The 17,480-nt window shown below is 41.8% G+C and overlaps 2 protein-coding genes across 2 annotated transcripts in view; both read right to left on the bottom strand.

Moving 5' to 3' along the window:
• LOC105919280 (FH2 domain-containing protein 1) overlaps positions 1-17,480 on the bottom strand; it is a 258,923-nt gene that overhangs the window by 43,192 nt on the left and 198,251 nt on the right. The gene's annotated exons all lie outside the window — the stretch shown is intronic.
• Positions 4,377-16,656, bottom strand: LOC105919279 (arfaptin-1). Its single transcript, XM_036146836.1, has 8 exons — positions 16,605-16,656; positions 13,382-13,476; positions 11,751-11,841; positions 11,523-11,641; positions 9,225-9,446; positions 8,941-9,098; positions 6,545-6,719; positions 4,377-5,046 (listed from the first exon to the last, which is right to left on the bottom strand). Exons 1-8 carry the CDS (start codon positions 16,654-16,656, stop codon positions 4,891-4,893), a joined length of 1,068 nt encoding a protein of 355 aa, XP_036002729.1. The 3' UTR covers positions 4,377-4,890.

The raw sequence follows: 17,480 nt of genomic DNA, 5'->3' as shown, positions 1-17,480 counted from the left end.
CAACCACTCACACCGAAGCTAACCCGTGACGCTGTGAGAGCGACGCGGGAGCTTTTTTTATTAAATGTATTTGCGGCTCTAGTGGAACGTGTTTTATTGACAGTGAGCTGACAGGAAGAGGGGGGAAGACAGGCGGCAAAGCGCCACGGGTCGGAGTCGATTCCGGGCCGACCGCGTCGAGGACTAAAGGCCCCCTAATATGGTTAGCGCTAATCGCTAACCGCTCCGCCACGGGCGCACCCCGGAAAACAAAACTTGCCAAATCCGGTCGGGAGAAGGGTGAAAACATGGTTTCCACCAACAAAAGCATTCAGAGCCGTTCTCTGATGTTCTTTTATTGAAACAATATCAGATAGATTGGACAACACGGAAGAAATAGCAGCATCAATGTTAACGCTTGCTTCCTCGATGCGAGCCGCCATTGTTGTCTGAATCAAAACAGTCTCACGTCACGGTCGCTTCTCCACTAAGTCACATCTATGAAACTCCAGCCCTGCGTCCTGATTGGCTGGGCAATAAAATTGGTTATAATTTGTGGTCATGTATACGGCTTTTCATGGAAAACATGGCCTGACCCTTAAATAATGGGAAATGGCTTACTTGTAAAGCGTTTTATAGTAACATCGTCTTTATTGCCCTTGAAACATACATTACAATGAAATTTGCTTTCTGCATTTAACCCATCCCCTTGGGGAGCAGTGGGCTGCCATGTGCGGCGCCCGGGGAGCAAATCCAGAGACCCCAAAGAGCTTTACACCACATTCACACCCTGACGGTGGAGAGCTGAGTTTGTAGCCACAGCTGCCCTGGCCACCTTGGCACATCAATTCACTTGTTTGATTGTAGAGGCAAAATGAAAATCAGCTAATCATGTGGCAGCAACGCATCTAAAGATGACTAGCAGGAAGTTTAAGATGCGCACCAGGAAGAGGAAGGAAGGAGGTTTAAGTGACTTAGAACGTGGCATGGACATTGAAGTCCGAGTAGGTTGAGAATTGCTGATCTGCTGGGATTTTAACACACAACCATCTATGCCTATATTAGCTTTTTAAAAAGCCCTGGGTGATTAGCGTCACACCGACTGTATCATATGCTACAGTGGCAGGTGAATTAATGAACATTTAATAACTTTATACAAAATTAAGATTACCTTATATTAGTTTTGCAGGTACTGTGCAAATAATTTAATGATTCTGAGATCCACCTATAGCTGAGGAGCGTTATTTTTACTTTAAAACAGCATATCAAGGGAGCTCTGGAGTCATGTTGGCACGCGAGTAGAAATACTGCTTAAGCAAATCTGTCCGCTTTCATTTTCAATCAAACTTCACAGGTTTCTACAACTTATTCAAATGTGTAACTGCAACCAGCAACCAGAAAGTAAAAACATAAAGAAGCCCATCTAATGTCTGTCCTTAAGCCAAGGTTTAATTTTTTGGAGGGTATTTTTTATTTATTTTTTCACAGCACTCTTCAGACTTCAAAGTGAAAGCCGAGATGAGGAGGGAGGTAAACTCCAAGCTGTGGAAAGTACCTGAAAACCAATCAGCTCAGATTAAAAATCCCACAATATCCAACAGAAAATGTGCAGTCAGTCAGTTTTGCTCTCAAACAGGCTCAACTCACACATTTCTATCAGTAATAGAATAACGTGGTATTTTTTTATCCTGTATATTTCTTCTCATTCATCCTCAAATCAACTGTAAATTGCATAATTTGTGACGACAGCAGCTGAGACGTCGACACATCCGGAGCGCACCGGAGAAATCCCAGGAAACGACCAACCCTGCTGTTGATGCGGGAAAGTGTTGTGGAAAAAACAACGAAAACCCAAACTTTACCCGGATGAAAACCCCCATCAGGTGAAAACAGCGACCAGACGGGTCCACAGCTGAAGTTGAGCAATAACTAACAAACTTAACAAAAGGTTGAGAATAAAAGAATGACAACATTTTGCTTTATTAATCCAATAAATACTTGCTATTTATGTTTTAATAAGCAGATGCAAAGAAAAAGACAAAAGGTTTCCACCCAATACTCAACCAATTTAGAAAGAATAAACTTATTTTAAGTCATTTCCCAAAGTTTTTAACATCAATTTGCTTTTCCCAAATGTAAAAATCAGACATTTTGCTCCACAGTGACCTTACACCACAAAACAAGAAGACAAAACAAACCAAACCCACTTTGATTTAAAATTAAAAGAACATAAACAGAATCAGTGAAACAGCAACATAAAGAAATAGTTTGGGAGTCACAAAATAAAAGGATTTAATTGCTTGATATATATAATTAAACAGCACCAATCTGTCAGATTCCCTCTGACTTCACTTCTAAAGCCTGTTAAGTTAAACAAATCTCCCATAAGGTGCCATTTATTAGAGGCAGCTCTTTGTCAGATATCGGCAGCTTACGCCTAACTAAACGTGGGGTTTTTATTGCACACAGGCATCCAGTCTTTGCATAGAAGTAAAAATAAGAAATACATTCATAGCTGTTCAGACGAGAGCAAACGACGCAGAACAAGAACACGAGCGGATCAAAGTTCAAAACCAATGAAAAACCAACGAGAGTCCATTAGAACTAAATGACAACAGTTCAGATTATAATAAGAGTTAGCCATCTAAAGCTCCTGTTTAACATAGATTTAACATAGACTACATGTTGGTCTTTATCTGGTCCCAGATTTACTGACTATATTTACTCTGTGACTGTTTTAAAGGTTTCGGTGTCGAAGAAGTGCTCAGATAGCGACACCGCACTCGTCTAATAAAACAAATCCCCTCACTTGTTCCCTAAATGAAGAAATCTACTGACAAAAAAAAACAACAAATGCCTGGAAATAAACTGGTGTTTTATTTAGGTGTAAAGATTACAATGAAGAAAGTGCAGAGGGCTGTACGATCTGGAGCGTGCCGATGTGTGAAACGCTGAGGCCAGGCTGAGAGATTAAAAAGGGTAAAAAAAACATCAGAACACGGAGGATTTTCGCCTTCGGTGAGATTTACGCGGCCATAACAAGAACATGACGACTCTTAGTATATCAAGCTTTCAGCCGAGCTTGTAGCGTTGGGTCGTAGCCCAGGCATTGGTGCAACGCTACACCTCTTTGCCGTAAGGCGCAGCTAATGAACAGCGCGGGGTAACCGAGTAGTACTCAGGGAGGTGGAAAGATCTTAGTGAGATTTTTGGGGGGCATTTTAACACTTCATTACGTATTTGGAGCGAGAGAGAGCGATCCACGAGGGGAAAGAACATTCGCAAAACTTAAATAGGGAGTTGTGCCACACTGGTTTAATTGTGGAGGCGTGGAAAACGGCACAAAAAGACAGTTTGGTGAGCTTTGTAGGCACAGCAGCAGCATTTTCCAAAATTTGCTGCAATACCAGCGACGTTCTCGTAAATCATGGGGAACACAGGAGTGTCTTCATTTAGTGAGAGCATCCTTAACCACTGCTAAGGACAGATAAACTAGTAACGCTACATTTTAGTCCCACTTTAGTTAGCTGCTTGGTGTTATATAGTATCGTAGTATCTTTTAAAAACTGCTCAACCTGACAAACCTCCTACAAAGAACGCAACGTCATCGACATACGGTGATATTTTGTTTCCCTTCTTGGCTTGTAGCAAACAATAAGTTGTATTTGTTTCTGATTAAACTTGTTAAATAAGGCTAAAATAAAATTGCAAACCTTTTAAACCTCCATCCGAGAATAATTAAAGTTGCTTGAAGAGAGCCACTGAATAAACATAAAGCGGTTTGGCTGCAGACGAATGTTGCAACAAACATGACTTTGGCAAAAAATAAAAAATGAAGTCGCACCAGTTTTTAACCTGGAATGAGTCGAGTGCTTTCAAAGTCAAATGTTACAGAAAATAAATACACACAAATGTTTTCTGACAATGTTCCCTGGAGGAACTGCAGCAAACGAGGCAACATTGACGACATGCAGCAACGTTTCTTTTTGGTCTGCGGCAGAAAAAAGGAGCTTAAAGAGTTGCTGAGCTTTCAGTCATGTGTGGGTTTCATCACATTAAATATGAGGCGTGCAGGTAAACAAACACCTGAGGTCGCCTGAAAAAACAAACAAAACAACAGCTGAACTTTAACAACAAAGACAACGTCGTCATCAACAGTCTCTGGTCCTCTGAGATCTGCCTAATGAAACTAAATCTGTGTCCAGCAGGATCAGAATAAACCTTTAAAGAACTCCAGCTCAGACACAGCTTGATCCAAACGACAGCTGGAATAAACTAAACCATTACTGGGCAAAAAATAAAACGTTTTAAAGCTGAATCGGTTGCTAGAAGTTAGGATACATCAGGCCTGTGAATCTTAGATAATTTAAACCGCGCCTCAGATATAAAGTCTAATTAATTAAAACTCTGCATCTTTGGTTCAGCTTTTAAACCCCATTTTCCTTCAGAGCTGCCTGAGTGTTCAGTTTTCTAATAAACGAGGAACAAACCCAGGTGCGGGTTTTAATCGTCGGATCCCTGATCCACGCTGAGGTTGTTTTCCAGCGGCGGCGTTGAGGCGTCTCTCTGACTGCAGCAGATTTCCCCGAGTTCAAAGAGAAGCTTAGAGCCTCACGAAGGATTAGTTGGATTTGAGACAGAGCCGAGGAAACAAAGAGGGCAAACCTTTACATTTGTCCTCGATATGTTTGTTAAATCATTTCATATAATTAAAAAAAAAACAACGGACAACTCAAAAATTATTAAACAATAAATGTAATTGTAGAACAACGACATTTCTGAACCCAAATGTCCCATTTATCACCCAAAATAAATTACTTTTCTTCTAACCTCGCAGGTTTTAGAAGACAAAGAGACGAACGAGCTTTTCAAAGACACTTTTAAAGTCACTCAAGCCGGTCCCGCCGAGCGTCAACTCTCCTCCAGCCAGGAGGGGGGCTCCACACTGGAGACGCTGAGGTGTTCGAGGGCCTGCTGCATGTTTTTCTCCAGGAAACCGTGGCACGACAAGCAGTGAGCGGCGACGGCGTTGTGCAGCAGCCACAGCTGGTTGTGGAGGACCTTCACCTGCAGACAGAGGGGGAGGCGAAGGGTCTGTTACTCCTTTAATCTTATGTACGTTCTAAGCTGGAGTCCGGGTAACACTTTATTTGAAGGGGTGTACATAAGACTGACATTACATTGTCATAAACATGACATAACACCTGTTATGAACATCAATGACTCTTTATGAATGTTTAGGACTGTTGTCAGTAATTGTCATTCGGTAAATTATGACACCATTAAAGCAAAGTTGACATTGTTTAAAATGTCTTTGTTATGACAAGCCCTTAACAAAACCCCAAGTCAAGCCCTTAATTTAACCAAATCCCAAATCCTTAACTTAACCAAATCCCAAATCCTTAATTTAACCTAATCCCAAACTAAGCCTTTAAATTAACCTAATCCCAAATCAAGCCCTAAATTTAACCTAATCCCAAATCAAGCCCTAAATTTTATATAATCCCAAATCAAGCCCTTAATCTAACCTAATCCCAAATCAAGCCCTAAATTTAACCTAATCCCAAATCAAGCCCTTAATTTAACCTAATCCCAAATCAAGCCCTTAATTTAACCCAATCCCAAATCAAGCCCTAAATTTAACCTAATCCCAAATCAAGCCCTTAATTTAACCTAATCCCAAATCAAGCCTTTAAATTAACCTAATCCCAAATCAAGCCCTAAATTTAACCTAATCCCAAATCAAGCCCTAAATTTAACCTAATCCCAAATCAAGCCCTTAATCTAACCTAATCCCAAATCAAGCCCTAAATTTAACCTAATCCCAAATCAAGCCCTTAATTTAACCTAATCCCAAATCAAGCCCTTAATTTAACCCAATCCCAAATCAAGCCCTAAATTTAACCTAATCCCAAATCAAGCCCTTAATTTAACCTAATCCCAAATCAAGCCTTTAAATTAACCTAATCCCAAATCAAGCCCTAAATTTAACCTAATCCCAAATCAAGCCCTAAATTTTATATAATCCCAAATCAAGCCCTTAATTTAACCTAATCCCAAATCAAGCCCTAAATTTAACCTAATCCCAAATCAAGCCCTTAATTTAACCTAATCCCAAATCAAGCCCTAAACCTAATTTAACCTAATCCCAAATCAAGCCCTAAACCTAATTTAACCTAATCCCAAATCAAGCCCTTAACTTAACCAAATCCTTAATTTAACCTAATCCCAAACTAAACCCTTAAATTAACCTAATCCCAAATCAAGCCCTAAACTTAACCTTGTCTCTGTTAATGTCAAGTTGTCATAACAAAGACATTTTAAACAATGTCAACTTTGCTTTAATAGTGTCATAATTAACCAAATGACAATTAATGACAACAGTCCTAAACATTCATAAAGAGTCATTCATGTTCATAACAGGTGTTATGTCATGTTTATGACAGTGTAATGTCAGTGTTATGTAGACCCCTTCAAATAAAGTTTAACCGGAGTCTGTGACAGCAAACGACCAATGACGCGGGTAAAGTGTCCGTCTTTCACCTTAAGCCAACCCAGAACTCACCCTGTTCTCCTCCAGCAGCTTGACTTTGACGGCCAGGTCGTCCCGGACCTTCTCGTACCGCTCCCTCTGGCCCTGGAAGGTCTTCTGGGCCTGCTCCAGCTTAGGCAGGGTGGTGGCGTCCCGTGGCCCCATGTTCAGCTCCTCCAGGTCCACCCGGTAGGCGTCGTACTCGATCCTGCAGGTCAGGGGATCAACGTGGTCAGTGAAACCAAGGGTGCACTGCAAAAACAGAACTAAAAGTAAGTGAAATTTTCTTGAAATCATTGTAATTTTCCTTGATTTGAGCAGGTAAATAAGACTATTTGCCAATGGAATAAAATTTTTGCACTTTAAATAGTAACAATTCATCTCCATCGTCTTATTTCAAGTGCAGGATGTCTAATTATGTTATTTTAGAGATGAATTGTTCCTGTTTTAAGTGAAAAAAAAAAAACATTCTATTGGCAAATAGTCTTATCTACCTGCTCAAATCAAGGAAAAATACACACATTTCAAGAAATGTTTACTTATTTTTAGTTCCCTTTTTGCAGTGTAGGTGTGTGCAAAGATTACGTTTGTGAAACAGCTCCTCAGCAGAAAAACCAAGGGGAAGCCTGCTGAGGCGCTTCATTTTCTATTCTTAGACCCGTTTCTAGATTTGTCCATCTTACAGCGCCCTCTACAGGTATCCTCGCTCCATGTAGACATGATTATAAAGCCTTAAAATAAATAAATTTATATTGAAACAGCCAAATCTCAGAGAAATGTAGCGAAACCCACCCATTGATTAGTGTTTATTTAGCTAAGTGGGGGGAAAAGAGCAACAGACAGCCTGAAAATGTTACATAAAAAAATTGTAATTAAGAAATTACAGACTAGGTCACTCAGTAGGAAAGTATATTCTTGTGTGGAAGAAAACTAATTCTTTCTGGGAAACGCATATTTTGCTATTTTGGTAACTTTGTGTACTTCAGACACACAGATACCAGCATAGCACAATCGTCCACGTTGGATTTAAATCACTCAGGCCCTTTTTTTTTTTTTTTTATCTTCCGAAACCATTTCCCCTTGGTTTGTCAAACTTTAAAAAGACGTCCCAGTGTTGAATTTGTCATGAATTAGAGGCTATCGGAAATGGGCTGGTGCAGTAAATGATAAAAAAGAAAATGTTGCATTAAAACACATCTGAAGCTTTATTTCTTAGGCTGATCCAGGTGTCTAGGAGCCTTTTACTGACCATGACACAGATGTCCTTTTATTTGACCTCTTGTCAAAATGGGAAAGACCGGAGAACATTTAAGGCCTGTTGATCTGTCACAAGTCAGAAAACGGCTACAAAAACCACCAATCTGCTCAGCTAAACGTGCCTTTAAGTCAGAGAAATGAGTGAAAGTTTAAAAGAACAGGCTCTGTGGCAGACAAGGCTGGACGAGGAACCGTTTTTACTTTCCCACAATGCACCACGAAGAACAACCTCCAAAGCTCACTGATGGACAACTGAGGTGAAGAGTCTCCATAACTATTAGACAGCATAAAGAAAAAGCTTTTTCTCTTCAAACGTGGCAAACAAGGAGGACTTTAAAGGCACGACTTGATCAGACGAGGCTAAGATGGAGCATTTTTCCACACAAGACTGCCTGACTGTAATGTTTAAACTGGAAGCGCATTCATGTAAGGCAGCCTGACAACAATAAACCTAGTAAGTTAATTAAATATAAATGTTATGTTTATTTTGGCCTTATGTTAGAAACAGAGCAGCGTAGTCCAGCTACGGATAGAGAGCTGTGGACATGAAGAGGCAGAGTGATGTTACACACTCAGGGAGAATATTTAGTGCACCTTATTGTCTGAAAAATATGGTATTTGACATCAAAATGCTTGTAATTGATATACATTTAGTCATTAACGGGTTATTTTACCCTACATCTAAAGAACTGGGACGCGCCTTAATATTAATAATGCAGCTCATCTATAATGCAGCAGTGTTTTCCTGAGGGACTCCACAGCCTGTGGCGCCCTGAGGACTCCTGGGAGAGACAGGAGGACTGAAGACATGTGGTCATGTTTTTCTAGTTATTCTCAGGATTTTTTCTCCAACTCTTCAATATGTTCATTTTTACATCAATCTTTCTTCTTCTATTTATTTTTTTATTTTTTTACATTTCGCATAAGTTGCTACATATAAAATAAATAAATGAATAAACGACATAAATCAAAATGACTTTTAAATCCTGGGAAACATTTCAGCTAATCTGTGTCTGACATGAACGTTTGTTTCTGCTGTGATGCTTTTATTTTGAAAGCTCAATAAAAGACGTGGAAACGTTGCTCATACTCCATCACTGAACCCGCCCCCCCGTTACGTCCTACATTTCCCAGCATGCCCCTGGAGGCTGGTAGAGAAGGGCTGCCCCCACCTGGCGGCCTCGTACTGCTTGGCGTTGATCATGGTGTCCTCGATGGTCTTGTTCACCAGCGTGTTCATGTCGCAGGTGAAGCTGCTGATGGCCGACGTCAGGTCCTCGGTGCTCTTCGACAGAAACTTCTGAGCCTCGGCGTTCATGCCAAACTCCACCTGCGGTGAATTTACGACCTACTGTGAGTTCAGACGTGTGGGAAAAGTTAAAGTCCGGCTTTTAAACATGGAAACCGGCCGACTGCTGGATGCACGGGACAGGGACGGGTTACGCTCAGGACTCACGTGGAGGTCCCTGGACTTGAAGCTGAGCTCGGTGAAGGCGTCCCCCAGAGTCTTCTGGGTGACGGAGAACTGGGCGAACTGCCCGGCCAGCGTCTGAGCCAGCTTGGTCATGTGGTCGTAGCGCTGCCGGTCGTCTCTGAGCAGCTCCAGGCGCGGCTCCAGGTCCAGGTCCACCGTGCGGGAGCCTCGGCCGAGCCGCTCGGCCAGAGCCTGCCGGGTGCACTGCAGAGGAAGAGAGAGAGAGAAACTAATCTTCTTTTCTTATCTAAAATTATTGAGAAAGTAGTTGCTAATCAACTTTGTGAACATTTACAAAGTAATGACCTACTTGAGGAGTTTCAGTCAGGCTTCAGAGCTCATCATAGCACATAAACAGCTCTGGTGAAGGTCACCAATGATATTCTCGTGGCCTCAGATAATGGACTTGTGTCTATACTTGTCCTGTTAGATCTCAGTGCTGCATTTGATACAGTTGATCACAATATTCTCCTACAAAGACTTGAGCATACTGTAGGGATTAAGGGAAACGCATTAGGCTGGTTTAAATCTTATCTGTCAGACAGATTCCAGTTTGTTCATGTTAATAATAAATCTTCCTCAAACTCTAGGGTCACCTGTGGAGTACCACAGGGTTCAGTCCTTGGACCAATTCTATTTACTATATATATGCTTCCGATTGGCAAAATTATCAGACAGCATGGGATTAATTTCCACTGTTATGCTGATGACACTCAGCTATATTTATCCATAAATCCTGATGAATCCAATCAATTACTTCGACTGCAGTCATGTCTTGATGACATCAAAAGCTGGATGACTTTAAATTTCCTGCATCTAAATTCTGACAAGACAGAAGTTGTAATCTTTGGGCCAGAGTCTTCAAAAAATAAACTTCTTAACCAATCACTTAATCTGGGTGGCATTAACTTGGCCTCTGGTAATAAAGTTAAAAATCTTGGTGTTGTTTTCGACCAAGACATGTCATTTAAATCCCATATTAAACAGGTTTCCAGAGTTTCCTTTTTTCACCTCCGAAATATCGCCAAAATTAGAAACATTCTGTCCAGGAGTGATGCTGAAAAACTAGTCCATGCATTTGTTACTTCAAGGCTGGACTATTGTAATTCTTTACTATCAGGAAGTCCACAAAATGCAGTTCGAAGCCTTCAGCTGATTCAAAATGCTGCAGCAAGAGTTCTGATGAAAATCAACAAGAGGGATCATATTTCTCCAATTTTAGCTTCCCTTCATTGGCTTCCTGTTAAATCAAGAATAGAATTTAAAATTCTTCTTCTAACGTATAAAGCCCTTCATAATCAAGCTCCATCATATATCAGAGCTCTGATTACCCCGTATGTTCCTAACAGAGCACTTCGCTCTCAGACTGCAGGTCTGCTGGTGGTTCCTAGAGTCTCTAAAAGTAGAATGGGAGGCAGATCCTTTAGCTATCAGGCTCCTCTCCTGTGGAACCAACTCCCAGTTTTGGTCCGTGAGGCAGACACCCTGTCTACTTTTAAGACTAATGTTAAAACTTTCCTTTTTGACAAAGTTTATAGTTAGAGTGGCTCATGTTACCCTGAGCTACCTCTATAGTTATGCTGCTATAGGCTTAGGTTACTGGAGGACATCAGGGCCTATATGTATCACTCTGCTGAGTTCTCCTACTGTTCTCCAATCTGCATTGTTTGTTGTTGTTTAAGCTTTTAACTTTTTGTTTTCTATCATTTTTTTCTTCATAGTAGGTACACCTGGTCTGGCGTTCTGTTAGCTGTGACATCATCCAGGGGAGGCAGATCATCCACTATTACCATCTAACATAGAAAGTACTCCTGGGTCAATGTGAGCTTCTGAGCTTTCTGTGTCTCTGCTCTGTCTTCTCTAAGCCCCAGTGGGTCGAGGCAGATGAGCGTTCACACTGAACCTGGTTCTGGTTCTGCTGGAGGTTTTCCTCACTGTTAAAGGGGAGTTTTCCTTTCCACTGTCGCTTCATGCATGCTCAGTATGAGGGATTGCTGCAAAGCCATCAACAATGCAGACGACTGTCCACTGTGGCTCTACGCTCTTTCAGGAGGAGTGAATGCTGCTTGGAGAGACTTGATGCAACCTGCTGGATTTCCTTAGAGAGGAAACTTTCTGAACAACCTGGAGGATCTGATTTTGACTTTGGAAAGATCCTTGAGGGGACGTGTATCATGAATTGGCGCTATATAAATAAAATCTAACTGAATTGAATTGAGACGTCGTCACTGATCAGATCTGGGGTCCATGAAGGAAGCTGCTGCTTCAGGCTCCGCCCACCTTATATTTGCTGACGCTCCACTTGCGGACCCTCTCCAGCTTCTCGCTGGCCGGGTTCTTGCTGCTGGCTTGGATGATCACGGGTCCGCCGTCGGATCTCTGGGGTGTAGCTGTGAACTCTGGGGGACAAACACCAACAGCTTTCACACTGGAGCACCACGTTCTCCTCGATGATCCCGCTTATATTGACTGTATCAGTGGCTAAAAACGTCCGCCCCTCACTTTTACCTTTGCCTTGGTCTGTCTCCACCGGGGGCTCTGCTGCTGCCTCGGCTGAAGGATCAGGACTGTCCTCGTCTGTGTGGGTGCCATTTGTTTCCTGCAGAGAGAGGCGGAGCGGGTAAAACAGATGCTGCGTTCGCTCCCTCACAGGGAATGGGACATAAACGGTGATCAGGAGGATGAAATGAATTCGTGGTGAGGTCAACATGATATCGACTCTAATAAACCCACATGTTCCTCATCTGGCGTCACAAAGCTACCGGCTAGCTGGTCAGAGTTGATGGGAGAGGCTAAACACACGATGAGGTTGGAGGCTGCAGGAGACTGGAGATCAAGGTGGAGGCTAGTGCTGGACGATAATTCAATAACGATATATATCCATCGATAGAAAAAGGGTCAATAAAGCGTTCAATAGAATAAGTTTTCTTTCCTTTTGCATTCTAGACTATCAAGTAGGTTAATACTACAGTCATTACATCCTCCTAACCAATCACAAACACAGACCCAGGAACATTCTGACACCAAGCTCCGCCCCCTTCAAAGAGTTCAGGTGTTGTTTTTCATTTTTTTTAACTTGTAGTTTTTGGTAATAAAGTTGAATAAAGGGTTGAGTTTGAATTCAGTTTTTGTGTCTGTATCTAAAAATAAGTCGCTAAGCAACAGCATAAAATGTCCAGGGCTGCACTTAAAAATATATGTTTTGAATTTGTTGATAATTATCGATATCAAGCAATATGATTTCTATTTTATTATAGTGGAGGCTTGCCTTCCAGCAGGACAACGACTCTAAACATACAACCAGAGGGTTTAGGTCAAATATCCACATGTGGTAGAGAGAGACCAAAGTCCAGACCTAAATTCATTGAGAATTTTTTCCCAGGCTTGAAAACGGACGTTTGCAGACGCTGGAGCTGTTTGGTAAAGACAAACCGGCCAACAGGTGAGCAGCTGCTAGAGCCAAACCTCAGGAGACCAGCATCCGTACGATGGGAGGTTCTACAAAGTAGCTTCACCCCGACACACTGCCCAGATATGCATTTATAGACATTCAAAACACTTATTCTGTTGTTAGCGTTCAGTTCACAACTACGCACAACTCTGTGTTGCTTAAAATCCCAATGAAACACAAGTTGCCACTTATGAAAATGTGAAAAAGTTTAACGTTTGGCAAAGCTCTGTACACCAGCTTACAACGAACTGAAAGTAATCAGAACAATGCATCTTAAAACCAATCGTTAATAACTTTAATAATTACAATTTAAAGCGTCGCTGTGGGAGCCAAAGCTAACACAGACCCGGATCAAAGCCCAGTAGGATTGCCATGTTGGCTATCACTCCCTGGGGCCAGAGAGGTCAGAGGTCACTGAAACGCTCAGGGTGCACCGGAAGGCAAGGACCCAGTTGGAGGAAACCGGCTCAACGCTGCTGCTGCTGCGTCACAGTGAAGAGGCAGAGGAACGCGGTGAGAAAACCCCAACGAGCCCCACAGAACCAACGCCTTCCTTAGCAGAGGTAACTTCAAACTCCTCCCGTCTCTACTGACGGGACCGTAAACTGACCGACCTCTGAGAATCTTCTCCATCTTTCACTCAAACACCTGGTTTCCTCTTTAAGCTGGTACGTCCATGACTCCTCACCTGTGGAGGGCTTTCCTCCTCCTCCTCCTCGGTGGGGTTGGACGCTGCCCTGACGTCTCCTATCTCCTCCGTTGCCTCCATCATTTTCTCTCCGTCTGGAAAGAAAAACAGAGACAAATCTGTTGATTATGAGGTGGATCGTCGCCCGGTCTCGTCTCCTACATGACTCAACCAAAATAAAAGGAGAACTTCTTGGCTGGATTAGGGGTTAAATATGTATGATTCTGGACCCAAAATCAAGATGTTAGATTAAAAACAGAAGGGTGTGGTTTGTTAGAGTTGGTATCAAGATGTGTTACTGTGTTAAGAGTGAGTTTACCTAAACTTTTATATCGATCTAAATTACTTAGAATGAAAATGTGTTAGAATGGCTCAATCGGTTTAATAGCAACAACGTCGTGTCTGTAGCGACGCAGCAGCTTTGTAGCGTATTTTATTTTGGTGACGTGAGAATCAGAGCCGGCTTTAATCACCGAGCTGCTTCATACAACAAAGAATTTGACTTTACTCTCAGCGAAAACACTTTAAGCACAACGTACTAAAACTTTAACGTGTCACTCGCCATTAAACAAACTTTGTATTTTCTAGATTAACTGTATAAACTGGACCCAGCGATGCTACTTTAACGATATCGTCACAGTTTTACGTGAACTTGTTCAGTTCTTCTGCAAAATTCATCTTAAAACCGTCTCAATGCTGCCCTCTTAGGGTTGAACAGGGGCATTGCAGGTGAATTGGTTCAAACGGTTTGTATTTTCGTCACCATCCGGTTGTTAAGTCTGACGTCACGGGTGAACTTCCACTTCCACATCAGCTGTACATGACGCTGTGTTTTATGCTTACGGTTAAGTCTCAAACTTGTATTTATGCTTTAAAATGTCAAACGTTAACGTTGTGCGTACTGTAGTTAGCATATGCGACACGTTAGCTTAATGCTAACGAGGTGAGTCAGCAAAAATGGCACCATTTTAATAATTTCCTGGAGAATAACTTAGCTCATCAACTGCAGCTATCTCTTTTTCTCCTTCGCATTGTACTGGAAACGATAAAATGACAGCAGGAGTGTTTTTTTTTGTCTCCGATCTATTAAGACGGTGCGGTACATAGCACAGCGGCATATTGAATAGACGACGTATTCGGCCGGCTTGGACCCTGAAGCTGTGGTGGATACGTCACGACTTAACGGCCCCATAGCCAAGCTTTTTTTGGGGGAGGTCAAAAACAAAAACAAAAAAAACAAAAAAAACATGCCTTTTCACACTTCTGTTGCAGAAACACCGGACGTCTGGGTCACCGTTTGTGTCAGTGGCTACTTTGTAGCGAGTAGCGCTCTGTAGCGGCGACCTGACCAGTCTGACCAGTTTGTGTGCAGGGTGCCGTTTCTCCTGCAGCTTTCTAGAGCCTTCCATACATTTGAATAAATAAATAAACAAATACATAAATATTTCTCCTTATAGTCCCACAGAAAGGAAATTTGTCTCTGCCCAACACTGAGCGGCACACGGGGAAGCAATCTGTAGTTGAGGGTCCTGCTCAAGGACCCAAAGTGACCTTTGAGGCCACTCCTCCCAATACAGAACCTATAAGATAAACTGTCTAAATAAGACATTTATTCGACAAAGCGACATAACGCTGCAACTGGGCCTATGAGGGCAATCTGGACCATTTTACCGCTTTCTGGACTAACCTTACCCAGCTTTAATTTAACATCTGTAACCCCCGTATTCACTACATACAATATATGTGAATTATTTAAAGCCCAGGTTTTGCTTTTAGAAGTTTACCTTTATACTCTTTGTAAAAAAAAAAACAACAACAACAAAAGTTAGAAGTTATGACGTGTTTTTAGGTTTTAGTTTATACGAGCCACCCACCTCTGACTAGGTCTGTGCATAAAAATCGATACAAAGATTAATATTGAAGTTTTTTAAAATGATTTAATCGATCAATACACCTCCCAACCCCTAGGGGGCGTTATTACAGTGCACCATTACTGTTGACAGCGAGGAAAAGAAAGTGAGACAAATTTGTGGAACGGCCGACAGGATTTTAGAAGCGCATTCGTCCCTAAAATCAGACGTTTGGGAACATTTTTGTTTTCTGTGATCCGTTAAATGCGTTGAACCAAATGCACTTTATTCTTATTATCAATAAATTTAACAAATATATTTTAGCAGTTATGACGCGTTTTTAGGTTTTAGTTTATACGAGTCACCTACCTCTGACTAGGCCTGTGCGTAAAACTCAAAACAAAGATTAATATTGACGTTTTTTAAAACGATTTAATTGATCAATATAGCTCCCAACCCCTAGGGGGCGGTGTTGCAGCGCACCATTACTGTTGACAGCGAGGAAAAGCAAGCGAGACAAATTTGCCGAACAACCGACAAGATTTTAGAAGTGCATTCGTCCCTAAAATCAGACGTTTGGGAACATTTTTGTTTTTTAAAACTATTTAAATCGATCAATATACCTCCCAACCCCTAGGGGGCGGTATTACAGCGCACCATTACTGTTGACAGCGAGGAAAAGCAAGTGAGACAAATTTGCGGAACGGCCAACAGGATTTTAGAAGCGCATTTGTCCCTAAAATCAGACGTTTGGGAATATTTTTGTTTTCTGTGATCCGTTAAATGCATTGAACCAAATGCACTTTATTCTTATTATCAATAAATTTAACAAATATATTTGGCTGGTTTTGTTGATTGAATGGCTTTGAGCATTAATTTGAAAGTAATAAATATCGATATTGGAGTCAAATAAATTTAAGCTGAGCTATGTATGGAGAATCGGCTCATCCTAGATGATACCCAGCCTTACATCTGGCCTATGATGAGCCATTAGGGCATAAATGATTTACCGGTACCACCCAAACTGCACTTTTCTCATTCCTCAGTGTGATCCTACCCGTCTAAACATGTCATATATCTCTCTTGCAGTGGTCTAAAGGAACACAACATCCACATCTTTATCCATAAATGAGGGGTTTTTGGACTTTAAACACACCCTGTGGCCTGAAAACCCTCGTCAGAGCGTCTGAGAGCAGAAGCCGAGGCTCAAAACTCTGAGGATAAACCCTGTGAGTCAGAGGCAGCAGACAAACCTGCAGCTCTGACGCGCTTACATCTGCCTTCATGGTCAAACTGAACACTTTATATGTGCTGCTGAGGACAAAGTGCACAGACCTGAGGGAAGATAAGACAGCAGGACAGGAGACTCTGACCTTTGGCCTTAGCGATCCAGAGCGAGTGCAGCCATTGTTGTTTAGCAGTCATGTGTGGCTGCAGCATAAATACCCGACAGGTATTTTTTTTCCCACCTACTTCTGTTTTACGACGAGGAAGATGTTCAGGACTTCCGCACGGAGGCAGTGAACGCGGCACGGTGCTGCGTTCACTGCCTCCGTGACCTGAATAAAAGCAGGAACGTTCAGCCTTATTTTCTGCAGAAATCCTCTAGTTTTTGGAGTTTTATTCACCCAATGTTTATCTGTCAACACAGACAAGACGCTTTAAATACCAGAATCTGGACGATGTGCACATGCAGGAGCAACAAGTTGCCGCACAGAACCAGAACTTCTGGGTGTTTCAGATTCTGGCTGCTTTTTTTTCACCCATTTTTTCACTTTTAAAAACAGCACAACTGTGGAATAAAACCACCAAACATCACATGAGGTCACCTGACAGACAGAAATGTACATTTAAGAAGCAACCAAGTGGTTCCTGAAGAGCAAGGCTGCAAACTTGACCCATAAATAAATGTTAATGAGGTAAAACAGTTCTTGTCTGTCTTCCTAAAAAAGGGTGTGTTCATTTTAAGGAGTGAACTTTACTTCCACATAAACTTTAATTCATAATTTAAAGAGAAAAATCACAAAAAAACGAGTTTTACCAGCAGTAAGCCGACCGTTGGGACATTAAAACAAACCGCAACCAAACAAAACTTGTTTTTTTTTTACCTTTTTAAGGCTGTTTCAAACCGACTCCTCCCGTTTTTCCGACTTTTTTTCCTCTTCAACTCGCCGTCTGTCGGGTTTTATTCACGTCAACTCCTCATCTTTAAAGGCTTCAGACGGACCGATTCACTAAGTTTGCGTTAA

The sequence above is a fragment of the Fundulus heteroclitus genome, chromosome 14 (assembly GCF_011125445.2).
Source record: "Fundulus heteroclitus isolate FHET01 chromosome 14, MU-UCD_Fhet_4.1, whole genome shotgun sequence".
In the NCBI taxonomy this organism is placed as follows: domain Eukaryota; kingdom Metazoa; phylum Chordata; class Actinopteri; order Cyprinodontiformes; family Fundulidae; genus Fundulus; species Fundulus heteroclitus.
Note: the sequence above shows the minus strand (reverse complement) of the source record. Positions and strands in the feature narration are given on the sequence as shown.